At 41.3% G+C, this 26,703-nt stretch overlaps 1 protein-coding gene across 3 annotated transcripts in view; it reads left to right on the top strand.

Annotated features, from left to right (window-relative positions):
* The window catches only part of LOC149145260 (adenylate kinase 5, chloroplastic-like), a 399,806-nt gene that overhangs the window by 131,338 nt on the left and 241,765 nt on the right, over window positions 1-26,703 (top strand). For all 3 annotated transcript variants that reach the window (XM_089447347.1, XM_089447346.1, XM_089447348.1), the window contains 5 exons: window positions 7,346-7,381; window positions 7,467-7,547; window positions 7,916-8,054; window positions 19,895-19,974; window positions 20,123-20,188. In XM_089447347.1, coding sequence (XP_089303473.1) covers window positions 7,346-7,381; window positions 7,467-7,547; window positions 7,916-8,054; window positions 19,895-19,974; window positions 20,123-20,188 — 402 coding nt within the window. The remainder of the gene's footprint in view (window positions 1-7,345; window positions 7,382-7,466; window positions 7,548-7,915; window positions 8,055-19,894; window positions 19,975-20,122; window positions 20,189-26,703) is intronic.

Raw genomic sequence — 26,703 nt, 5'->3', positions numbered from 1 at the left:
CCTGCATGTTGCATACATTGAGCTCTGGGAGCTCTGAGGGCTTGCGGTTCCTACTGGAGCAACATATGACCACAGGGTGACTCACCCTCTCCTGGTGGTGCACACTGGAACAAGATGATTCGCTCTCTTGTGGGACAAGATGATTCGCTCTCCTGTGTAGCAGGATGATTAGTTCTCCTGTGAGGCCTGGATTGATGTGTTCTCCATGGCAGCCTGGATTGATGTGTTCTCCACGGCGATTGTAGCAGGATTGATGTGTTCTCCTGTGAGGCCTGGATTCATGTGTTCTCCATGGCAATTGTAGCAGGATTGATGTGTTCTCCTGTGAGGCCTGGATTGATGTGTTCTCCATGGCAATTGTAGCAGGATTGATGTACTCTCCTGTGAGGACAGGATTGATTAGTTCTCCTGTCGAGGCATCCTACCCATGCAGTCTGGGACTCATGGGAAGTACCTCTCATCTGATCAATGAGCAGGGAAATGAAGTTAGGGACCATAGTAGTACCGATGGACGCATCGTTGTAACTACCGTACTCCCTACGCTAGGATGACCTCCATTGATCTGGGATCAATGATACTGGTCTGGGACCAGTGGTAGGAGTTGTACCATACTATGACACTGACTTCGGGTCGGTTGAGACTGGTCTGGGATCAGTGGTACATACTCTGAGACTGACTTTGAGTCAGTGGAGGATGATATTGGTCTGGGACCATTGGAGTTGTACTCACTATGACACTGACTTTGGGTTGGTTGAGACTGGTCTGGGACCAGTGGTACATACTCTGAAACTGACTTTGAGTCAGTATGATACATCCTCAATCATTTCTTCTTCTTCATAATTCGGACAAAAGCAGAGTAGAACAAAACAATGCAAGAGCAGAGCAGAACAAAACAAAACAGTACAGATTAGTGCAGGGCAGAACAAGACAAAGTAGAACAGGCAAAATAGAGCAGAGCAGGGCAAGGGTCAGGCTGTACAGGGCAGTGCATTTGATGGATGAATAGTAACGACCGATAGACAGATTGCAGATGAAGTTCTCCATGGTTGAGAGGGAGTGTTAAAATTGGCACCAGAGAAAAACTTCATGTGGGTCATCTTATTCATGGCTGATAATATTTTTATTAGATTCCTCTCGTCGAGAGGTGTAGGATTGGTATAAAGATCATCTGATTCCGATAAGTATTCATGGAGATATGAATTTATTTTGATTATGGAATTATTATCAAGCCGACCTACAACTCATGTAGGCTCAGAAGCCCAACAGTCGCATCTATTCACCCACCAACGTTGTGTATAAACATAAGAGGACTTTTCCTCATTTGGACTCATTCATCTCATCACATCTCTCTCTCTCTACTGCGCAGATATGAATCTCTTCTCTACTGCGCTGAAATGGGTCTCTCTCTCTCACACATGTGAAGCCGGAAGCTGTTGAATTTGAAGCTGCAACTGCAGAAGTAAAGATTGACTTGCGTGGCCTAGAAGATCTCCTCTTTGGAACTGCGCTGTAGGTTCATCTAAATCTCCTTTGAAAGCTGCAACTTTTGGTGGTGGAATGAAGTCAATCCGACGAACGGTTTGCAAGATATCGACTGCCCTAATTTGAAGCCGGAAACTGCTGAAACTGAAGCTGCAACTGCAGAAGTAAAGATTGACTTGCGTGGCATAGAAGATCTCCTCTTTGGAACTACGCTGTAGGTTCATCTGAATCTCCTTTGAAAGCCGCAACTTTTGGTGGTGGAATGAAGTCAATCCGACGAACGGTTTGCAAGATATTGACTGCCCTAGTTTGAAGCCAGAAACTGCTGAAACTGAAGCTGCAACTGTAGAAGTAAAGATTGACTTGCGTGGCCTAGAAGATCTCCTCATCTGAACTGCGCTGTAGGTTCATCTGAACCTCCTCTGGAAGCCGAAACTTTTGGTGGAGGAATGAAGTCAATCCGACGGTCGGTTTGTGAGATATGGACTGCCCTAGTTTGATAATGAAGCCGCTAATGCTGATGCTATTGATCTAGAGTTTGCTACTGCTGATATGAATCAGATTTATTGTACTATTTCTCTCTGCTGAATTATTGAAGATAAAAGAAGATTTGATCAAAGGGTTTCCCCACACATTGTGGGGTTTGTCCCTGGCTAGCCGCCACATCTTATGTCTCTTGTCTTGGCTTGTTTTCTGTCGATCGTTTAATGTTCTATCTGCACTTTACTTTATGTACATGTGATTGCTAATCGATGGAATATAATAAGAAAAAGAAGTAAACTGTTATAAGCATAGAACATACCATAACTTAACATCTCTCGACACTATCTCAGCCTTTCTGTCTCTCTGTACTCAATTTCTCCTCAGTTGCATCTCCCGATCACTAATTCTATCTCTCTTAGCAAACCCCGCTCTAGAGAATATAATGACTAATCACTTTGTTGTATTCTCCAAGTGACTTTCAAGCCTCCTCTTATACTTTTCCTGTTGACATGTCAACGGCTGAGATTAAGTCCCTAATCAACGAATAAGATTAGATTTGGCTTGATCCATGTCTTTTGGACCATTCTAACACAGTTTCATATTAATCCATATTAATATTTTATTCTCCCTAAGTTTAGACTTAGGGACTCCATTAAAAATATTAATTATTTTAATATCTTTTGAACTGTTTATAATTTTCCCAAAATCTTTTTGGGTATTGGAGATCTGATGTGCCCCAACCTCTCCACCAAATTTCGTGGCTAAAGCACATCTGATGCTACCCAAAATCAATAGGAAGCTCCTACCAGATGAACTGTCATATTCCATATATGACAAAGAGATGTTGGCCATCATGCATGCATTAGCCAAATTTTGACAGTACTTGGTGGGCAACAGGTTTCCAGTGAAGATTGATCACAACAGTTTTCGTCACTTCATGGGGAAGCAGGGCCTCAATGACAGGCAGCAGAGATGGGTCAGGAAGGTGCAGGCCTATGACTTCGACATAGAGTATGTGCGTGGAAAGAACAATGTGGTGGTCAATGCTCTATCTCGGAGATTAGCTGGTTTATACCTCATGAGCATCTGCCATGATTAGAAGGCTCAGCTATTGGTGGAGTACTCCAAGGACTGGAGGGAATGCGAGGTCTTGGAGGGTAACCATGTAGATGAGCGTTACCAAGTGATGGATGAGGTCATCTATTACAAGGGGCGCATTTTCCTAGTACCCAACTCGCAGTTGAGAGAGAGGGTGCTCCAGGCAGCACATGACTCACCATTATCTGAGCACCAGGGGTTCCAGAAAACATATATGGCAGTCAGGGAGAGATTCACGTGGATGGGCCTCAAGGGGGATGTGTAGAAGCACGTACAAGAGTGTGAGACATGTCAGAGGAACAAGGGGAAGCTAATCCACCCTGCAGGATTGCTACAACGACTTCCCATCCCCGAGGGGAAATGGGAAAGTATCTCTATCGATTTCATCACAGGGGCCCCCACAGTGCAAGGGAAGGACTGCATCTATGTAGTGATCGACAGGTTGACCAAATATGCCCACTTTTTCACCATCCCCACTAGATACACGGCTGCACAGGTTGCAGAATTGTTCTTTCAGGAGATTTTCAGGTTGCACGGGCTCCCCAAGAACATTGTGAGTGACAGGGACAGCAGGTTCATGGGAGGCTTTTGGCAGGAACTTTTCAGATTGGTCAGGACCAAGCTCACTCCTAGCACCAGCTACCATCCTCAGACAGATGGCCAGACTGAGAGGGTTAATTAGTGGTTGGAGGGGTACCTAAGGAAGTACATGATCGGTCAGCAGAGGGATTGGATTCTGTGGTTGCATCTGGGTGAGTATTGCTATAACACCACTCACTAGATGTCCATTTGTATGACTCCTTTCCGTGCTTTATATGGATATGATGTCATTATCTTTTGCTGACATTTTTTTTGGATACAGTTGGGCCCCAAAGGCTAAAGATTGGGTCCAAGAGATCCAAGACATCCTCAAGTCTCTCAAGGATAATTTGGTGACAACCCAAAACCAACAGAAGGTGTACGCAGACCGGCACAGGACAAAGAGGCATTTCAAGGAGGGGGGCTTGGTGTACCTCCGGCTACAGCCTTACAGGAAGTCCACGCTAAAGCAGAAGGGGGCCAAGATGCTACAACCCTGCTTCTATGGGCCCTACCAAGTGATTAGACGAGTTGGGGAGGTGGCCTATGAGCTAGAGTTGCCTCCGGGGAGTAAGATCCACAATGTATTTCATCTCTCATGCCTTAAAAAGGTGTTGGGACAACAGGTGACAGTAGCAACAGATCTACCCCCATTAGATGATGAGGGCCACTTAGTTTTGGAACTTGAGGCCATCTTGGAGAGCAGGGAAAGGAAACTGAGGAGCAGGACTATCAAGGAGTTCTTGGTGCATTGGAAGAACTTGCTAGATGAGGATGCCACCTGTGAGGGTGAGCATATTTTGGAGCACCCAGCTTTGAGGTTGCTTGAGGGCAAGCAACATTTGGGAGGGGAGGACTGTCATGTCCCTTCTCAAATACATTTGTAACAGGGTGTTGCTACACAATTTTGCACAATTTTGGCTAAGGAAAAGAACCCAACATTTTTGACTTAGGGACTTAGGAGGAAATTCGACTTTATTTGGTTGTTAGTGGAATGTGGGGGCCACGCACATGTGAATTCCAACTAGGCCATTCGAATGGCTTGGAGGGAAGTCAAATAGCTAGATGGAGGGGCCCACATGAGGTAAGGAAGGCCCAAGGAGTTAAAAGTGTTGATTTCGGGTAGTATCGGATGTGCTCTAGCCTTGAAAATTGGTGGAGAGGCTAAAGCACATGATATCTCCAAGACCCATAAATGGTTTGGGGAAATTCCACCTGGTTAGAGAGATATTAAAATAATTAATATTTTTGATGGAGTTCCTAAGTCTAAACTTAGCTAAATTAAAATATTAATGGGTATTAATATAAAACTGGGTGAGAAGGTTCTAAATGACATGGATCAAGCCAAAGCTAATCTTGGTCATTGATTAGAGATTTAATCTCGGCCGTTGAAGACTCAATAGGAAAAGTATAAGAGAAGGCTTGAGGGTCAGTTGGAGATACACCAAGTTGATTAGTCAGTTCGATTTTCTGGAGCGGGGTTTGCCGAGAGAAATCGAACCAGTGATCAGAGTTGTAGCGAGGGGTAGTGAGTGCATAGCAAAGAGGCAGAGATAGTGTCGGAAGACCAGCGCAGAGTCAGAGAAGGCTACGCAGAGCCAATAGGAGCCACGTAGAGGGCCAGAGGGATTGTGCAGAGGCTACCAGGGCCTGCGTAGCTGATGTAGAGGGCCAAAGAGCAAGCGCAGAGCATCAGAAGGCTGATGCAAAGGGTTCCAGGTTGACGTGGAGGCCAGGAGGGATGACGCAGAGCTTTAGAGAGGCATTGGAGAGACTTTCGTGGGGCAGACTTGCCGAATATCTGCTTCCGAAGAGAGGTATTACTGCGAGATTGATTTCTCTGTAGGGTGAACCAGTTTGGCACCCAGTTGTACTCAAGAAGAGCTGCTTAATAATAAAACCCTTAGAACTGTTGCACTGGTTTCCCAAGTTGGGTTTTTCCGGGGACGACTGTCCAAAAATAACGGCGTCCTTTGTGTGTTTGTCTATTATTTCAGTTGATGATCTGTTGATGAGTTGAGATAGCGTGTGTTTATTTTCAGTATTTATATGGTTAAATAACTTGTTAAGGAATAAACAAGTAGGTGAAGTAAATCAGATAATGCAATAGGAATTTCTGATGTGTTAGATTCAGAAAAATCAACAAAAAGGAGGAGGAAGCTCTCATTTGGAGGGATTCTTACATCTTGCAAATCGAAATTACTTGACTGTTCGCTCTGGTGTTTAGCTGAGTCAACCGGCTATTTAGCCATGAATCTCTCAAGCAGGAGATTCAACCTTTCCTTCGGGGGACCTTCCGTGCCTGCCCTAGGGAGGTAGTTCCATAATCATTTCAGGAGATCCGGGAGTGCGTTAAAACACTACCATTCACCCACAAACAAGGAGTGCGTATTTCTGGCTAGCTAGAGAATATGCAGGAGGAGTTGGAGCCATCTTTGATCAAACATTTGCTAGGAGAGTTAGAGGATTGGGAGAGTAGAAGTAGGCCAGAATTTCATGTGAGTTTTGCAGCCAGCAGAGCTAGCATCCCAACAGTTTGAATTACCGGGCTTGGGGATAGTGGAGAGGGCCAGTCCAACTTTTTGGTGGAGCTTAGGAGCAGGTGCCATAGGGCGGAAGCCCATCCGGGAAGTCAGGGGATTGATAGTAGGGGTCAACCCAACACTTTGGGACCATTTTCGGGCAGATTTACAGGCAAAGTCTAGTAGGCCGAATTTTGCAGTCGCAGCTGAAGTTGGGCTCCTAGGGGGGTCGAATTTCAGAAGTTTAAACCAGCTAAATTCCTTCATAGGTTTTTCTTGGTTTAGGCCAAGGAGTCCGGGGTTAAAAGCATATAATTTTCTGAGCACAGGAAGTGGACTTTTCAACCATTCAAACCTAGCAGAAAGACAGTTTTCTTGGCAGCACAGTGCAGATTGGTGCAGCAGTTGGAGCAGTCATCAGATTAGCCATTTTCTCACCTAGGCTTGGTCATGCTTGTCCATTGAGACAAGCGCAGGTGCACCATTCTATTTTCCAGCAGTTCTTTATTTGCAGCATTTCCATGAGTGTTTAATGTGCATTTTGTTTTTATATTTTGCTGCCTAGATTATTTGCTTTATATTGCTTGCATTCCTACTTAAGGAACATTACACATTCTCCATAAATTAATATTTTCCGCTTTTCTCCCACAAAAAAAAAAATCTCTTTTTTATTTAATATCTCCAAAAATTGTCAAAACTCTTAATTATTTTTGCATGCACAAAAATTGGGAATATTACAGTTTCTATTGAAGTAATCCCACTGAACAATTTTTATCACCTAGTTGCAACACTCCAGTGTTTAGAATTGTTACCAAATTAACCTTTTTGATTTCCACGAAACTGCATGGAAGATACATCTAATGTTTGTGTTTGGTGAAGGTATTACCAATACATCTTCTGTAATATGAGCAGCATTTTTGATCTTCTATTCTTGTATTTTCATCTCTCTTATAGATACTTTAGCTGCTTAAGACATTGATTTTTGATATGCATGTTTCCATTTGCTTTGATGCTTATAACTGATTTGTAATAACTCTTGTAATGCATAACCCATGAAAGTTGTAGATGATACATGGGCATGTACCCATGCTGATTGCTAAAAGGAGAACAATGGGAAACAATTAAGGAATGTATTTTGGGAGGTTTATCTATATTAACACATTGATTCTTTGATTGTGCAGATTGAAATAAATATCCCAGAGTTGAACCCTGACATGGTAAGATTTTCTCTTATGAGATGGTCACAAATATTATCTGTACTTTGGGTTTTGTAAGCTTACCATTGACCTCATATGGGTCCAGGATGTGTACAGAATTGGCACACTGATGGAGCTTATACGAGTAATTGCTCTCACTTTTGCTGATGATGGGAAGCGTGTAAAGGTAACTTTTCTCAAATTATTTCTCTTTATAGAATATATAGATGGCAGTCTGCTATATGCTAAAAACCCTCTCAGCCACTGATATTCCTCTCTTACAACCTATCTTAGTTCTATTTGTCTTCGTAACTATAGTTAGCTCTGCTTGATCTATAGGGACTTCTTATTCTTCTTGTTCTCTTAGTTTTATGTTTTCTGTTGTATTTTAGGGAGAAGGCTTTTGTGCTCCCCCTATTATTATTTTGATATGTTGTACATTAGACTTCCTCTGACCTATTTTGGCCATCAGTAGACGTTATATAATTTCATTTCATTGTAAGCTGTGGCATCCTTTCCTCTGATTAGGTCCCGTTTCCATTATATTTTTCACAGGTATGTGTTCAGGGCTCCATGGGTGAAGGTGTGCTGGTTGGAATGCCACTGCAATTGGCTGGAACTAGGAATATATTGGAATTCATGGACTGGGGTGATTATGATGCAAAGGGAACATTCATTAACATTGGATCCATAGGTTTGCACAGTGAAACAGTATGCCATGTTTCAGATGTCGTATGTTTAATGCAGGAAATATAAATGGATTTAAATATGAAATTTACCAAAGAGCCACAGAAAATATTTTATTGTTCTCAAGTTACTACTAGTCAATAATATTCTACTATTTAGTCTGGGAAGAATTAGAACAAGATCACATGATTAAAAGATTCTATTTTTATATCAATTCCACCTTCTGGGGGAATCATGAGAGTATAGCTGCATATAAGGTTTCGCAAGTTCCTCAATTATAACAGAATTAGTTGAACAGCTCCAGAAGAGAAAGCGCAAATTAGAATTCCTTGAAAAATAAATTAAAAAAGTGGGCGAATTCCTTCTCAGTTGTTTGCAATAATCATACCTTAGTCCTGTAAATGGAATTGATCTTGGATTGCAGTAAAAGGAAGTCCCTCTGCAATTGGATGATAGGTTTCTGTTGATTGAAATGCCAAATATTTTCTCTTTAGTGTGAATGTGTTTCTTATTTTATTAGTTATTTCCCATTAAGAACCTAGGTCTGACCATGCTTTAAATGTTACCTTCTGGATCACTAGATCTGAGCTATGCTTCCATTGTTAGCTAACTCTTTTGATTATCCCTAGGTACTAGGTTTCAAACAATTGACTGGAACATGGTCAAGATCAACTTAAATTCTGTATGTATGGAAGATGATTCATAGTGTTACAACTCTAGCCAAAATTCTTAGGTAGGAATTTGTTTAGTAGTTTGAATAGAAAAATATATGGAGATTTAACTAGGGAGACCTATCTTTGATAGGAACATGCACTCATGTTAGTATATCTTCAGAAAGCTCCAGACATGCTAAGAAGGCACATGAGAAAACAATTCCTTAACCTCCTTGATGACTTAATAAGTATATGGTGGCAACCCATGGCCTAGGCCCAATAATGCATCCTCGCATGCTGTTCTCATCCTCAACTTTTGACCAATTGATTAGATTGCCTTCTTTCTAAGGAAAAACCTCATAGGAAACCCAAGGGATGCTTCCCCACATTTGTGGATGGTATCCCTCGTAATCCTGTTGGTATAGACTAGTGCACCTTATCCATGGGAATTTGAATTGGGCACTTGTGGACACAAAAGTACACAAATGCCCAATTGATTATATTTTGATAATCACAATATTGTCAGTTGTTTGCAAAAATCCTACATTAGTCCTGTAAATGTCATTGATCTTGGATTGATCACTGCAGTAAAAGGAAGTCCCTCTGCAATTGGATGATAGGTTTCTGTTGAGTGATATGCCAAATATTTTATGGTTAGTGTGAATGTGTTTCTTATTTTATAACTTATTTCCCATAAGCACCTAGGTCTGACCATGCTTTAAATATTACCTTCTGGATCTAACATAATTAGCTGACGTGTCCATTGAAAGGATGTGTCTATTATTTGAGCCGATTTGTCATTTATATATATATTTCCTGGACGACATGACTTTTTTACATCGTTTTGTTAGTTGATGTCTTCAGGAGGATTGTGCTTGTCTTGGAGGGCCTTTTAAACTAGTATACATTTACACATAGGCTCAAGAAGAGCTCTTTATACATGACTTTGACTCTTTGACTTTCCTAGACCTATGAAATGAGCAAGAAACTGATTCTTATAATCTACAAAATTAATATTTCTTTTTCTTGACAAGTGCAAAGATCAAAATTACATTTGTAAATACCGAATCTAGTTACACTTTCTTCAACACCTTACACCTTGCTTTTCAAGCAAGCAAATGATAATTTGGGTCTCTCTTGTGAATAGGCCTTTAGGAATCACTCCTTTCCCTTTATTGACTGATTTCTCTAGGTGATTCCCTTCATACTGGGTATCCTCCCATCAATGAAAGTTCGTAAAGAGTAGTGAGCTTTAGCTGAGGTGACAATGGGATATTGCTCCATTGTTTACCTTGACCTAGCAGTTGCCCCTACAGGATCCCCTTCTAGGACCCCTGCTAATTTGAGTGGTAACATGACCAAGCTGCCAAAATTTTTCCAGTGACTTGGCACCTGAAAATACAAAACCTGAGGCAATTTATCCTACAAAACCCACGAATATTCAGTCTAGAAATCCAAGTGACCAACCAAGGGTGGAGGAGAGGTAAACTAGGGCCACGAAAGTCTAATGCTAGGCCCTAGAAGGCTAGTGTTGAGGAGGAGAAGGGACCCAAGGCCTAGCTACGCTTGCGTTAGGGAGAAAGAGGCTCCTTAGGGCTATCGTAAGCCTTGCAAGGGTTGCGGCTTAGGGTAAAGGGCAAGCCAAGAGGGAATGAGGGTTGAACGAAGGAGGAGGCCCTAAAAGGGCTGCGACCAAGCCTTGGAGGCCTTAGTGGCACATGGAAAGCCCTAAGGGGCTGTCGCTTAGTGTCAAGGAGGGAGCTTGAAGCCTTTAAGGCTTGCGGCCAGGCCCTACAAGGGCTTGAAAGCCCACGACCGAGGCAAGGAGGCAGCCCAGGGCCTCTTTAGGCTTGTGGCTAGCCTCTAAGGCTAGAAAAAGGTTAACGCAAGGCCTCAAAATGCTAGCGTTGAGGCCAAGGAGGGTAAACTACTAATCGAAAGGGGGACTCTAGGCCTGGGAGGCTTGGAAAATTGAAACCCTTGCTCCAAAATTTGAATTTTCTTCAGATTTTTAGATTTACTACAAATTCTTTAGTAGTTTGTCTTGCGAAATTTTCATAGAGGCTAGATATTACCCTCAAGGGTCTAGATCTAGATCTAATCCAACAATTTTCCTTTGATCTCACTTGCACAAATGAATTTACAAACACCCAAAACCCCAATATATACAAAAAATAAAAAACCCCAGAAAACCCCAGCTGCAAAACAAGGGTCAAAAAAATAAAATAATTTACAAGTATATTATACAAATTATATTTACAAAATATACATGCGTACAATGCTTAAAAGCATTTTTTAGAATATTTTTTTTTGCAAAATTTTGATAAATGGCTAAATGTATTTCGAAAGATAAATGCCAAACCACAGCTTTAGCGAATGTTAGAAAACTATAAAAAATATTTAAGATCCAAACATAGTCAGCCTATTCCCACAATTTGTGAACTTGGAGTCCAAGAGCTGGGGAACCTGCAAACATTATATATTCTTTGAAAGATAAACCGTTAGAACACACAGTGAATCGGATCACCTAAGATAAGCCCATAGCTTACTAATAGAATGTTTCTATCACCTACAATAAAATAACGATTCAATAAAAATTATAAAGCACAATATAGTAATGCTCGTACCCAACACATACCACTAATCAGTAGATCAGATACACCATGAACTGCACCCCAAAGTATTTATTATGATTATTCAAAACGTTTGCAGTGGGACAGTAGCTTTACATCAACTTTATAGAGTTACATTAGCCAAAAATCATCATGGTTTGAGATACAAATGACCTCTAATTTATAGATAATTCCTCTAAGTGGAAAAATAATGGCTAGTTGGCTTGATCCTCGTCAAAATAATCTCGACTGTTGATAGATTTTTGATCAACTTTTAATTTCTACCGTAAAAAATACTTACTTTCGAGGAATTTTCGAATTACTGATTTAACCCATTTTTATTAGCTCAAAAATAATTATTTTGAGCTAATTTTCTCAGAAAATTGACTTTGACTGAACCACCAAGGCCCAATGGTCCAATTTTTCTTGAAATTTTCAATATTCGCTTGGTGGGAGACCTCCAAAAATTAATTTCTTCAAGATGTTGATTTGGGGTAGCATTAGATGTGCTCTAGCCATGAAAATTGGTGGAGAGGCTAAAGCACATGAGATATCCAATACCTAGAAATGGTTTGGGTAGATTCTAAACAATTTGGGAGATATTAAAATAATTAATATTTTTATGGAGTCCCTAAGTATAAACTTAGGGAAAATAAAATATTAATGTGAATTAATATAAAACTGTGTTAGAAGGGTCCAAAAGTCATGGATCGAGCTAGAGTTAATCTTAGCCATTGATTAGGGACTCAATCTCGGTCGTTGAATTGTCAATGAGAAAAGTATAAGAGGAGGCTTGAGGGTCACCTGGAGAACAAATCGAGTTGATCAAGATTTCGACTTTCTGGGGCAGGGTTTGCTGAGGAAGTCGAAAGAGTGATCAGAGTTGCAGCTGAGGAGCAATGAATACAGAAGCAGAGAGGCAGAGATAGTACCGGGAAGATCAATGCAAAAGTTGGGAGAGAGGGACGCAGAGCCAGCTAGAGGTTCATGTAGAGCCAGCCAGGGCTCACACAGAGGCAGCGAGGAGCTGCGCAGTGCCTCAGAGAACTAGCATGGGTGACACATAGGGTTGACGTAGTACCTCCAAAGGCTGACATAGGGTGAGCTAGGGTGACGCTGGGTAGACGTTGGGCCAGAAAGGGTTGACTCTGGGGTTTTCGTGGGGCAGATTGGAGTTGGGAGCTGTCAGAGTGTTTATCCGGTGTTTCAGCCGGAACATCAATCTTCGACTGAGAGGTACTACTGCCGAGATTATTCTCTGTTGGGTGAGTTGGTTTTGGCACCCAGATTGTATTTAGAAACTGCTTAATAATTAAAACCCTCAGATAGATGGATCAGTTTTCCTTTATTGGGTTTTTCCGGGGACATTGGTCCAAAAACAACGGTGTCACTTGTGTGCTTGTTTTTCCTTTAGTTGATGATCTGTAATGTGTTGAGAATGTACTTGTATTTATTTCCAGTATTTACATGGTAAATAACTTGTTAATTAACCAAACAAGTAGGCAAGAATAAATCAGTAAAGTACATGAAGGGTTTCTAACAGTTAGGCTTAGAAATTCCAACATGGTATCAGAGCGTGGTTGCAGATCACAGGAGAACTGAGGACATCAGCCGAGCAGAGCAACAGTAGCAGAAAACAGTTGTCCCGAGTGAAAGAAGTTATTCCTAGCAGAGAAGCAGCAAGGAAGGGGTGACACAATGCCTGCGTCATCAAGTTTGAGCCGGGAAGAGGATGAGTGCAGTGGCAGAGGGGAGCAGACTTGACCTACGCAGTGCTCGATTATATTTCTTAGTCAAGAAGGATTGACGCCTGTGGCCAGCAGGTGCGGATTTTGCTGGTGCTGGGATTGTGCAAAGCCTAGAAGGTCTAACCTTTAGTTTGTTGGAGCTTAGGAGGCTGTGGGTAAGTTGCAGAGTGAAGATAGTGGAGTACTGTAGTCAGAACAATACCTAACAGGGCAAGACCAAGGAGGAGGGAGTTGCTACCGAGGATTTCTAGCTAAGTAATCCGGATCAGTGGTGCAACTGCACTAATGATCAGTGTTAGGCCCCTATACTACTAGTGTGACCCATTATTGTTATTAGTACAACCCCCTTATTATATTGTTGTGCCCATGTAGTCCCCATATTTTTATTATTGTGCCCCATAGAAGCCCACTATTGTTATTATTGTGCCCTTACATTATTATTGTTATGTCGGCTCTGATTATATTATGACCCCTTAAACTCCTATATATAGAAAGGAGATCTTGTCATTTGTATCATCTAAGAATTGTTCATTTGTGTAATGTAAAGGAGATTGCCCCCTCGAATAGGCTTATTACTAAGGCGTTCATCTATCTTTTCTATCTTTTTTTGCGCTGGTTTCAAAACATTTGTTATCAGAGCTTTGGATTCTAGGGTTTTGCTGCTCCAAACAAGTCATCGTGGAATTTTTGTGATAACATTTTTTTTGCGATGTTTCATAAGAGAAAAAAACCCATTTGAGAAGAAATCGGTTTGAACCTCAGGTCCGAATTTCAGATCTTGTCTCACTATATTTTCGTAGATATGATCTGAGGAAGTTAGAGATTTTGCAGAATCCCGAATTACATTCCAAACAGGTGACCGAGGGATAATCATCATAACTTTTGTTCTGAGCATCAGATTGAAATTTCGTAAGAAGTTTCAGAAAGAGGACTTCCTGTAGTTTTCTGTCTATCAGTTTCAGGTCGAAACAATGAGATGTGACACGTCATACAAGTTCTCTCTACTGAACTAGTCTATAATCAGGTCACCATGGGAGAGTTTGCATAACTCTTTCTTGGATAATAAAATTCTAATCAGACTTGTGGGGTTAGAAAGAGAACTCAGAGAGCTATAGCAGGAAGAAATTTTAGAACTTGGAGATCTGAAATTATAGAGTTACAGTCGTTTCAAGATCGAGCTCCTAAAATCAAGAAAAATCTAGATGAGGAAGTTTGATGGCAAGGATCCAGTAAATTGGATACTACAGATGGAGAAATATTTTGATCTACGTGGCGTACCACTGTTACAAAAGGTATGTATTGCATCTTCATATTTAGAACAAGATCAATTTTTATGGTATAAAGGGCTTTGTTCTCATAAACCACTTGTTATGTGGTCAATTTTCATGGAGGAAATTATAGCACATTATGAGGATACAAAGAGCAACACCTTCTTTAGAGCAACACCACAACAATTGGAAGAAAAAAGAGAAAAAGGGCTTTGTTACAAAGTGGAAAGAAAAATTATGGCAACAAGGAAGTCTACCCCTCACAACTATAAAGATGGAAGTGTTGTTTCTCCTAGCCTTCCGCAACATACAAAGGTTACACTACAACAATTGGAAGAAAAAAGAGAAAAAGGGCTTTGTTACAATTGTGATAAAAAATACATTAAAGGTCATAAGTGTGTTGAGAAGAAATTATTTTACATTGATTGTGGAGAGGAGGAAGAAAAGGATCAAGAAATATCAAAAGAAGAGTATATACACCAGGAACCAACCTCGGAGAAAGAAGAAATGAATCCGACCACATCTTGTAAAGCATTGGAAATAATTACTACTCCTCAAACTCTTAAGATAGAAGGACATATCAAGAAGAAAAAGGTTCAAGAAGTGAAAGACCACATCAAGAAAGAAGAAATGAATCCGACCATATCTTGTAATGCAATGGCCGGAATTACCACTCCTCAAACTATCAAGATAGAAGGACATATCAAGAAGAAAAATGTTCAAGAAGTGAAAGATCACATAGAGCATCAAGAAATGAATCTGACCATATCTTGTAATGCACTGGAAGAAATTACCACTCCTCAAACTCTAAATATAGAAGGAAATATCAAGAAGAAAAAGATTCAAGCAGTGAAAGATCACATCGATCATCAACAACAAGTTCTCCAACTTTTAAAGGATAATGCCACTTTAGTGCAGAATTGAATGAAACAACAGACATATCAACATCGCAATGAAAGAAGTTTTGATGTAGGCGATTGGGTATTTTTATGGTCACATACATACAAACAAATGTCCCTCAAGAAAGCTATTTATGAGAAGGACATGTTGGCAATACTACACGCACTTGAGAAATGGTGACCTTACCTAATGGGAAGACACTTCAAGGTAAAAATGGATCATGATAGTATTAAATACTTTTTTAAAAAAATTATCCTCTGAAGAGCAACAAAAATGGGTCACAAAGATGTTGGGTTATGATTTTGAAATCATCTACAAAATATGGAAGCAAAATGTTGTGGAAGATGCACTCTCAAGAAAGGATGAGGATGTGGAAGCATTGTTGTGCTCCATTTCTATTATCCAACCAGATTGGATAAATGAAACAAGGTATGAATTGAAGAAGGACGAAGAAGTGTGGCCACTCATTCAAAAGTTGCAGAGGATCCTAGTTCAAACAATATTGCCAGAACTTGACGAGGAAGGAAGAATCATATTGGAGCTTTGAGTAGTCACAAAAACAAGAACCCGACAGCTATGAAATCGATCAATTTCAGAGTATCTCATCAAGTGGAGGAACTTACCTGCTGAAGATTCCACATGGGAGGACAATAATTTTATACAGAAGCATCAAGAACTACTCAAGCATTGAGGACAACACTTTTTGAAGGAGAGGGGCATGTTAGGCCCCTATACTACTAGTGTAACCCCTTATTGTTATTAGTACAACCCCTTTATTATATTGTTGTGCCCATGTAGTCCCCATATTGGTATTATTGTGCCCCATAGAAGCCCATTATTGTTATTATTGTGCCCTTACATTATTATTGTTTTGTCAGCTCTGATTATATTATGACCCCTTAGACTCCTATATATAGAAAGGAGGTCTTGTCATTTGTATCATCTAAGAATTGTTCATTTGTGTAATGTAAAGGAGGTTGCCCCCCGAAGAGGCTTATTTCTAAGAAGTTCATCTATATTTTTGTGAGCTGGTTTCATAACATTCGTAGTGGGGCATCTCGACGTTGGCAGAAGGGTTTCCAGGAGGGAAATCCAGGCTTAGAGGGAGTCACACCAAGAACATCCAGGAGGGAGGTAGAGGAGCAACGAGATGGTAGTGAACGAGGTAAGAGACCAGGACAGACTGGATGGAGCCTCAAACTTCATAGTCTGGAAGGCCAAAATCTTAGCTGTTCTAGACAGGAACCGTCTCAAGCAATTCGCCTTGAGGACAATAGCGGTCCCAGTTGACCCGACTGATAACGATAGGTACGAGGATGCAATGGCAAGGGCCAAGAGCATCATCCTTGATAGGGTCAAGGACCATGTAGTACCACATATTGCCGAGAAGAATATGGCAAATGAGATGTGGGAGGCCCTAACAAAGTTGTATCAGCATACTTCCGTGCAGAGGAAGATGCTACTAGAAAATCACCTACGGTCATACCAGATGCAGAAGGGAGAACAGATCAACACCTTCCTCAGTTGATTGAAGGAGATCCGGGATCAACTGACTTCCATAGGGGCCACGCCGGATCAAGAATTGATGGTGAGAACAACCCTGAACGCAGTCTCTAAAGACTGGGAGGTGTTTGTCTAGAGCATACTGGGCAGGGCGACCCTTCCAGATTGGGAGGAAATGTGGGCAGCTTTTCGCCAAGAAGAGATCAGAAGGCTGACCAAGGCAGGAAGCAATGGCAAGGGGGTTAGAATCAAGGAGGAGGTGGGTGCTGCCCTAGCATTTGAGGGAAAGTAGGAGAAACAGAAGAAGAAGGACCTCTCTAAGGTCAAATGCTTCCACTGTGGGGAACTGGGTCATTATGCGACCCAATGTCCAAGGAAGAAGAGCAAGGGAGAGGCTTCCAAGACCAAGGCTGCGCCAGCAAGGGTAGAGAAGGAAGTGGAGACAGATGATGACAGTGCCATGAGTTCTCACACGCCACTTGAGCAGAAGTGGGGAGACATCGAGCTGTAGTCAGACGGACTACAGGCGATGAGGGGCAGGATCCTCGAGGTACCCAACCTCTTGGATTATACCTTGCTACAGGAGCCCCGAAGAGGAGTAGCAGGATTGGCGGATGTCGATAGAGACGGATGCAAATGGAGCGACAAAGAGGGCTACAATGCAGGAGTCCCAGGACATCGTGAGGGAGCAGTGCAAGAGGCATAGAGTTGTTGTAGCAACGCAGAGGTCAGAGAGGGAGCACTTGTCAGGGACAGAGGGAGCTTCAGTATCAGGAGTGTTTCTAGCTCGATAGAGATGTTAGAGTTGGGAGATCAGTTATTTACTTCTCAGTAACTGAGTTGCAGTGCAGCAATTAGCAGTGGCAGTGCTATGGGCAACATGATACAACATGATGAGAGGGGTTGTCATACGGATGCAGCAGTGGCAGTGGTAGAGCCATGGGTAGCAGTACATGATGCAGCAGTGCAGACTCGCAGAGGATGTTGGGCAGCAGGCCTAGCATCAGCGCCAGGACCGATGTTGGATGATCAGGGTGATACTGAGTGAGGAGTATTACTAGAGCACAGTCCTCGCTAAAAGAGAGTGTTGATTTGGGGTAGCATCAAATGTGCTCTAGCCACAAAAATTGGTGGAGAGGCTAAAACACATGAGATCTCCAATACCCAGAAATGGTTTGGGCAGATTCTAAATAGTTTGGGAGATATTAAAATAATTAATATTTTTAATGGAGTCCCTACGTATAAACTTAGGGAAAGTAAAATATTAATGTGAATTAATATAAAACTGTGTTAGAAGGGTCCAAAAGTCATGGATCAATCCGGAGTTAATCTTAGCAGTTGATTAGGGACTTAATCTCAACCGTTGAATTGTCAACGATAAAATTATAAGAGGAGGCTTGAGGGTCACTGGGAGAACACATCGAGTTGATCAAAATTTCGACTTTTTGGGGCAGGGTTTGCTGAGGAAGTCGAAAGAGTGATCAGAATTAGTGAATATAGAAGCAGAGAGGCAGAGATAGTACCGAGAGGATCAGTGCAGAAGCCGGGAGAGAGGGACGTAGAGCTAGCCAGGGCTCACACAGAGGCAGCCAGGAGCTGCGCAGTGCCTTAGAGAACCAGCGTGGGTGACACAGAGGCTCTAAGGGCTGATGCAGTGCCTCCAGAGGCTGACGCAGGGCGAGCTAGGGTGACGTTCGGCAGACACTGGGCCATAAAGGGCTGACACTGTCCCTAGAGGCTAACGCTGGGGTTTTCGTGGGGCAGATTGGAATTGGGAGCTGTCGGAGTGTTTATCTGGGTTTCAGTCGGAACATCTGTCTATTGAGAGGTACTACTGGGGAGATTATTCTCTGTTGGGTGAGCCGGTTTTGGCACCCAGATTGTATTCTGAAACTGCTTAATAATTAAAACCCTCAGATAGTTACACCGGTTTTCCCGCATTGGGTTTTTCCGGGGACATTGGTCCAAAAACAATGGTGTCACTTGTGTGCTTGTTTTTCCTTCAGTTGATGATCTATAATGTGTTGAGCATGTACTTGTATTTATTTCCAGTATTTACATGGTAAATAACTTGTTAATTAACTGAACAAGTAGGCAGGAATAAATTAGTAAAGTACATGAAGGATTTATAACAGTTAGGCTTAGAAATTCCAACACAAGACCCACGAATTTTTCCACTTGTAGAATTTAATTTCTCTAGCAATTTAATTTTGACTCTAATAAATTAATTTTATGGCTTAAGATTAATTTTATTTTTGCCAGAAAAATTAACTAATTGACACTTGAGGGTTTTAATTATTTTTTCCACCCTCTAATATTTTATCCATGGTGTTTAAGTATGAGAGACCATGCACTAAAATATCTTTTACATAAGATTTTACAATTTCAACCCTCAAAGGGGGAATACCCATTCGTTATAGTTCAAAATACATACCCAATTTTGTGACATAATATGATTTTTTAGATCAAGTGATTTGTAATAAAATAATTTAGGCAATTAGCTTAAATTATTCCCAAATCATTTTTACAGAAGATTCGACTAAAACATTAGGACTCACTTTGACGACAAGTTTCACTGTAGCTTTGGGGTGAGGCTAGAGGGAAAAACTCTGTTGATCATTCGTGTTTAGAAACACAGATGAATCAGTAAGGCGAAAAACCTCCTAAGATGAAATTCGTTGCCAAAATAATAGGCTTACCTAGGTTGTTACATACATACATGGTCTTACTAACATCATTTACATGACAAATTTTCCAGAATGGGTTTACAATGACTCAAAAACTGATCTCTGATGATCTTGATCCTTTAAAAAATATGGTACAACTGTTTCCTTAGAACTTTGACAAAATGTATGCAACAGGTCCTTAAAACTTACAGTTAAATCTATTGGCTTTATGTGTAATTCAGTAATTCTTTCAGTCTGAGTACTTTTACAACTAGAACAGTAAGATCTTCTGTAGTCAACCTTATTTACTGCTGGATTGTGTTTTAGTCTCTGTCGACTGGAACAAACATATAAAAATTGAGTAGGATTAAAGGAAGCAGATCAACTATTTCCAAGTTGAGTGTTTTAACATTTTGTAATGTATATTATTCTCCCAATATGAAGATTTTATGACTATTATATGGATTGAGATTGGCTGACGCTATTTCTCATTACAGGTGCCAAAGAAGTCACTGACCAAGATGACATGTTCATTTTACTGGCCCCTCAAAATGCTGTGGGCAACTGTATTATTGATGTAAGAATTTTCTATTGTAGTCTTTCCCTGTTCATTTGATATAGGGTGTCATTCCCTGTAATATATTACTAAATAACTATACTTGCTGCAAAACAGAGCATAAAAAACACTACTTTTTTGTATTTGATTGTAATTAATTGGATGACAGGACTTGCAAGCCATGTCTGAAGCAGCTGGTTCTCGACCTGTGATACTTGTTAATCCTCGTCTCAAGGCTAGTTCTCACTATCTGTTCGGACAATTAAGCATCTAAGTTTAGCTTTTGCTTCTTTAGTTTATTCAAGCTTCTTGAAAATATTGCTTATGATGAAAATTTCCTTGGCATTGAAGGAGCCAAAATTATACCCTCCCCCTACAGAAATAGTTTAGCATGTTTTCATGGTGTAACATCCCAATCTATTATTGCAAGCATCCAAACAATTGAATAAGTAGGACTTGGATATCAGTGGCTGAATCAGAGTATTGAGGCCTCATTAATGCCAAATGGATTTACATTGTTGTAGATCTCAGATGTAGGGAAGAAAATTAACTGTTTATATTAATGGCCGAGATATCAGAGAATAATATCATGTAATGAACTTTTGTAAGCAGCACATAATGAACTTCCAATTAGTTAAATTGTTAACTAAATATTATGTTGCTCAAAGTCTATGATTGCTGGCATGGGGATGGGTTGATGGGTCTCAAGAAAGGCTGGAGAGTATCCCTTATATTTCATCCCTTCCACATACATTTGATGCAAGTAATCTCTAGCCATAGTCTTCAACAACTGAACCCAAGCACATGTGCCACAATAGTAGAAGTGTCTAGCTTTCCATTGCCTCCAAGATGTTCAACAAAACTCAAGTGAAAATATTGCCAAATCCAGCCATGCATCAAATGGAGAGAGAAAATGCTTATATAGGTTTGAGCTCAACTCCTTTTACAATAAACAATTAATTGCTTTTTTAGATCCATTAGTTCTTTAATGGATACAATAAAATATTACATTTCAAACCACTACAAGAAACTCCTTGCTAAAAGTAAAAGTGAGTTGTAGAGATCCACTTTCCTCTCCTAATAGAAACAATAAAATAATCATCCTCCACTAGGAAAACAATATAATAGTGTTCTCGTCTAACTAACTCCATGAGATATTACAACGAGGACAAAATAATGAGTTAGAAATAGTCTCTAAAAATAGCAAAGAATGTAACAACATCCTCGAAGCAAATGATCCATTGACCAACCTCAAAAAGCACAATAACTCACTAAGTGTGAATCAACTCCTTTCAAATGCAAGGTTGGCCATATAAATAATAATAATAATAATAAAGAAGCCTCCATCAATAATTATGGCCTAGCTTGTCATGGGATGGACCTATTATCCCTCATGTCAGCGAGAATACATACAATTTTTTTGCAGTGTATTTAACCACCATTGTCATGTTGATTTTGGGTAGCATCGGATGTGCTTTAGCTTCGAAATTTTGTGGAGGGGATAGAACAAATGAGATCTCCAAGACCCAAAAATCGTTTGGAGAAATTCCACCCGGATGAGGAATTATTAAAATAATTAATATTTTTAATGGGTTCCTAAGTCTAAATTTAGGAAAATAAAAATATTAATGGGTATTAATAAGAATATGGGTGAGAAAATTCTAAGTGACGAGAATCAACTCTGTTTTAATTTTTAGTTGGTTGATTATGGACTTAATCTCGTCCGTTGATTCATCAATGAGAAAAGTATAACAGGAGGTTTGAGGGTCAATTGGAGATACACTTGAGAGGTTAGTCAGTTCTATTTTTCTGGGGCGAGGTTTGTTGAGAAAATCAAACAAGTGATCTGTTGCAGCAGAGGGGCAGGGATAGTTGAGGTTGGAGGATATTCTCCAGGACCTCGAATACACAGCAGAGAGAGGCAGAGAGACACTAGAGGAGGTAGCGCAGACCCAAGGAGACTGACGTTGGGCCAGGAAGGGCCCACGCATTTCCAGTGCTGGGGTAGAGCCACCCTCCAACAGAAATCTGAATTTAGCCAGGGAGCAGCAGGATCAGCCGAGAAGGCTGACGTCAGAGCTCCAGGAGGCAGAGGAGGCAGCGCAGTGCTGACGCAGTGTCCTAGTGTGCTCCACACAGGCCCACGCAGCTACTGCGAAGGGGCAACACAATTGTAGTCGGAGACAGTTAGTCCAGTTGTCGGAACAGAGAGATTTTGTCGGGTGAAGTGAGGTAATCTCACTTAGGTTTCTGCCAATAGATTTTTATCTCTATAACTAGATAGCCAAGAGGGCATCTAGAGTTGTATTCATAACTACTGCTTAAGAATAGAAAACCCTTAGAGTTGTTGCATCGGTTTTCCCGCATTAGGATTTTCTGGGTACTTTTGTCCAAAAATAATGGTGTCCCTTGTGTATTTGTCTCATTCTATTTTCAGTTCATGATCTTTATGTATGTGTAGTCTGCAATAGTGTTTTCATCACTGTTTAATAATTAAATAACTTGTTGAATGTAAAAACAAGTAGGAGATGATAAACCAGTGATTGCAGTAGGATTTCTGATGTGTAGATTCAGAAATTTTCACATGGTATCAGAGCATTGCAGATCATAGGAGACTGAAGACACCAGCCGGGAGATCCAGAGAATTTGCTGCAGAGAGGCAACTATCTTGAGTGACAGCGTTGTTCCAGAGCCAGAGACGCAGAGGGAGAGTGATGCAGTGTAGAAGAGGTGACACAGAGTCTCAAGCAGTGCTTTCATAAGCATTCTGAGCCAAGTGAGGGTGATGCAATAGATGGGAGGAGCCCATGTAGTAATTGCGTCAGATGTCTAGGCCAACGCGAGAGGGACAGATCAGGCACACGCAGAGCCACATCATCTTTCCGGACCAGGAAGGAGTGATGCAGTGGTCAAGAGGAGTTGATCTAACATATGTAGTGATTGCACAGAGCCAGAGGAGCTCAGATTCTTTAGTTTTCAGGGCTGGAGGAGTAGATCAGATTTGATCTAAGGAGCTAGATCCGGGTTGCAGCAGCAGAGGATTGGAGAGGAGTGATTCGACATTTGGCCAGAGGATTTCCGTGAAGGAAATCAGGATTCAGAGGGAGTCTAGAGGAGCTTTCTCCTTAGAGGGTTTCTTGCGCCAAAGAAATCTAGATCCAAGTCTTACTGGATTAGTAGCAGGAGAGAGAGAAGAGAACCTGTCCTATATTTGTTGAGTAGAGATGGCAGTCAATGGGTTGAGGGATCAAGACAGATTGGATGGAGCTTCCAATTTTGTCATCTAGAAGGCCAGGATCCTAGCAATCCTGGACAAAAATCGCATCAAGGACTATGCCTTGAAATTAGTTGTTGTTCCGGTCGACGCTTATTTGTTAAAGAAGTACGAGGAAGCCCAGGAGAAGGCCAAGTGCATGATCCTAGACAGGGTCAAAGATCCTGTAGTACCACACATTATTGAGAGGGAAACAACAAGGGAGATGTGGGAGATGTTGACCACCTTGTACCAGGGCATTTCCATCCAGCGAAAGATGCTATTAGAAAATCAACTGAGATAGTACCAGATGCAAAAAGGAGAAGAGATTGATCCCCTCCTCCTCAGGTTGCAAGGGATTAGAGACTAGCTGACTTTTGTGGAGTCTACACTAGATCCCGAGTTCATGGTCAGGACTGCCTGAATGCAATCACTGAAGACTGGGAGACCTTTGTCCAGAGCATTTTGGGCAGGGCTTCTCTCCCCAGTTGGGAGGAGATGTGGGCAACTCTTCGACAGGAAGAGATCAGGTGGTTAACCAAGGTAGGAAGTAGCGGTAAAGGAGCCAGAGTCAAGGAGGAAGAGGAGGATGCAGCTCTTGCATCAGCGAAATAGCAAGGGCAGCATAAGAGGAAAAAGAAAGACATAACCAAAGTTAGATGCTTTAGGTGTGGGGAACTGGGACATTTCGCCGCTTAGTGCCCTTGGAAGAAGGGCAAGGAAGAGAAGTCTGACTCGAAGGCTGCTCCAACGAAAGCTGACAAGGAGGATGATGACGAGGATTATGCCATGAGTGCTCATGCACCTCTGGAGAAGAGGTGGGGTGACATAGAGTTGTAGTTGGGAGGACTACACGAAAGGGGCAGGATTCTTGAGGTTCCCAAACTCTTGGATCACATACGGCTATGGGAGCCCTTAATGATAGTAGCAGAATGACGGGAGTCAGTTGGTGCGAGGGATGATGGAGCAACAGTGACAGAGCTAGAGTGCCAGAGTCTGAAGTAGCACAGTGGAGGTTGTAGCAGTGCAAGAGGCATAGAGCAGTTTGTAGCAGAGGGTCAGCACAAATTAACAACAGAGGTAGCTTCAGCATCACGAGGCATCCACACTGACTAGCATGTCAGTTTTTGGGTGAAGTTCAGTTGCTTACTTCTCAACAACTGAGATGTAGTGCAGTAGTTAGCAGTGGCAGTGCTATGGGCAGCATGATGCAACATTTTGAGAGGGAGCTGCAGTACAAATGTAGCAGCGGCAGTGGCAGAGTCATAGGCAGCAGTACAGGAAACAACAGTGCAGTGGATGAAGGGTAGCAAGCTAAGCATCAACAACACAGAGGACCGATGCAGTGGATCAGTGTAGTACTTCTGAGAAGTATTGCTAGAGAACGTTCCTTGCTAAGAGGGAGTGTTGATTTTGGGTAGCATCGAATGTGCTCTAGCTCCGAAATTTTGTGAAGGGGCTAGAATGCATGAGATCTCCAAGACCCAGAAATTGTTTGGAAAAGTTCCACTCGGATGAGGAGTTACTAAAGTAATTACTACTTTTAATGGGTTCCTAAGTCTAAACTTAGGAAAATAAAAATATTAATGGGTATTAATAAGAATATGGGTGAGAAACTTCTAAGTGACGAGGATCAAGCATGTTTTAATCTTAGCCATTTATTAGGGACTTAATCTCGGCCATTGATTCATCAATAGGAAAGGTATAAGAGGATGGTTGAGGGTCAGTTAGAGATACACTTGAGAGATTAGTCAGTTCGATTTTTCTGGGGTGAGGTTTGCTGAGAAAATCAAACAAGTGATCTGTTGTAACAAAGGGGCAGGGATAGTTTGTTGATTTTGGTAGCATCAGATGTGCTCTAGCCATGAAATTTGGTGGAGAAGCTAAGGCACATGAGATATCCAAGATCCAGAAATCGTTTGGAGAAATTCCACCCGGATGAAGAGATATTAAAATAATTAATATTTTTAATGGGTCCCTAAGTCTAAACTTAGGAAAATAAAAATATTAATGTGTATTAATATAAAATGGGTGAGAAAGTTCTAAATGACGAGGATCAATGAAATTCTAATCTTAGCCGGTGATTAGAGACTTAATCTTGACCGTTGAATCGTCAACAGGAAAAGTATAAGAGGAGGCTTGAGGATCACTGGGAGATACACCAAAAGAGATCAAGAATTCGATTTTCTAGGGCTGGGTTTGCTGAGGAAATCAAGTTAGAGATTAGTTGCAGTGAGGGGCAGTTTAGCAAGGGATTTCGATACAAGGCTAAAGAATACATACCATAGAGGTAGTGAAGTGCCGGAAGAGGCAGCACATGCCCAAGAAGGGTTGACGCAGAGGCTAGAGGAGCCAGCGCAGAGGACACAAAGGGCCTTAGAGGCTGATGTTGAGGATGCAAAGGGCCTTAGAGGCTGACGCAGAGGACGCAAAGGGATTTAGAGGCAACACTGGGAGATTCTGTGGGGCAGACTGGGAGCTGATTAGCAGATCTTGATCTGGGAGAGGTTGACACAGTTCCATAACTGTGCTTGGAGCATCTTTCACTGTCCAGCACAAGGAACAATCAGAGTCACTGTGGGGTTGATCATCCGGTTGTTGATTTGCCGGAATATCTCTCTCCGGAGAGAGGTACTACTGCCAAGGATATTCTCTGAAGGGTGAGCCATTTTTGGCACCCTGGTTGTATTCATAAATTTGCTTAATAATACAAACCCTTTATATGCTGCACTGGTTTTCCCGCATTGGGTTTTTCTGGGGACAATTGTCCAAAAATAACGGTGTCCCTTGTGTTATTGTTTCTGTTTACTTCATTATATGATCTGTATGTCTGTGAAGGCTGCATTTGTGTTTACTTAAATATTTATGAAATTAAATAACTTGTTAATGTAAAGAACAAGTAGGAGACAGTAAACCAGAAATTGCAGTAGGGGTTTTTAATGTGTTAGATTCAGGAATTTTCACATGTTATCAGAGGGATTGCATATCATAGGCGACTGAAGGCATCAACCGGGAAATCTGAGAGTTTGCAGCAGAGAAGTGTGGAAATTTCTAATTTTGACACATTAGAAATCCCTACTGCATTATCTGGTTTATTATCTCCTACTTGTTCATTCCATTAACAAGTTATTTATTGATATAAATACTGAAATAAACACAAATGCAACCTTCACACATATATAGATCAACAACTGAAATAACTGAGACAATCACACAAGGGACACTGTTATTTTTGGACAATCATCCCTGGAAAAACCCAATGTGGGAAAATCGGTGCAACAGATATGAGGGTTTTATTATTATGTAGTTTTCTGAATACAACTAGGGTGCTAGAAATGGCTCACCCTTCAAAGATTTTCCTTGGCAGAAGTACCTCTCTTCGAAGAGATATTCCGGCTAATCAGCAACCAGATGAATACCCTCACAATGACTTCAACTTCTCCCTTAGCTGGACAATGGAAGCTGCTCCAAGCTACCCTCAGGAATTGCGTCACCCT

This window comes from Pinus tabuliformis, chromosome X (assembly GCF_031772625.1).
Source record: "Pinus tabuliformis cultivar Carrire ecotype Pingquan chromosome X, CPIR1, whole genome shotgun sequence".
Classification (NCBI taxonomy): Eukaryota; Viridiplantae; Streptophyta; class Pinopsida; order Pinales; family Pinaceae; genus Pinus; species Pinus tabuliformis.
The sequence above is the reverse complement of the archived record's forward strand: the minus strand, read 5'-3'. Positions and strand labels throughout refer to the sequence as shown.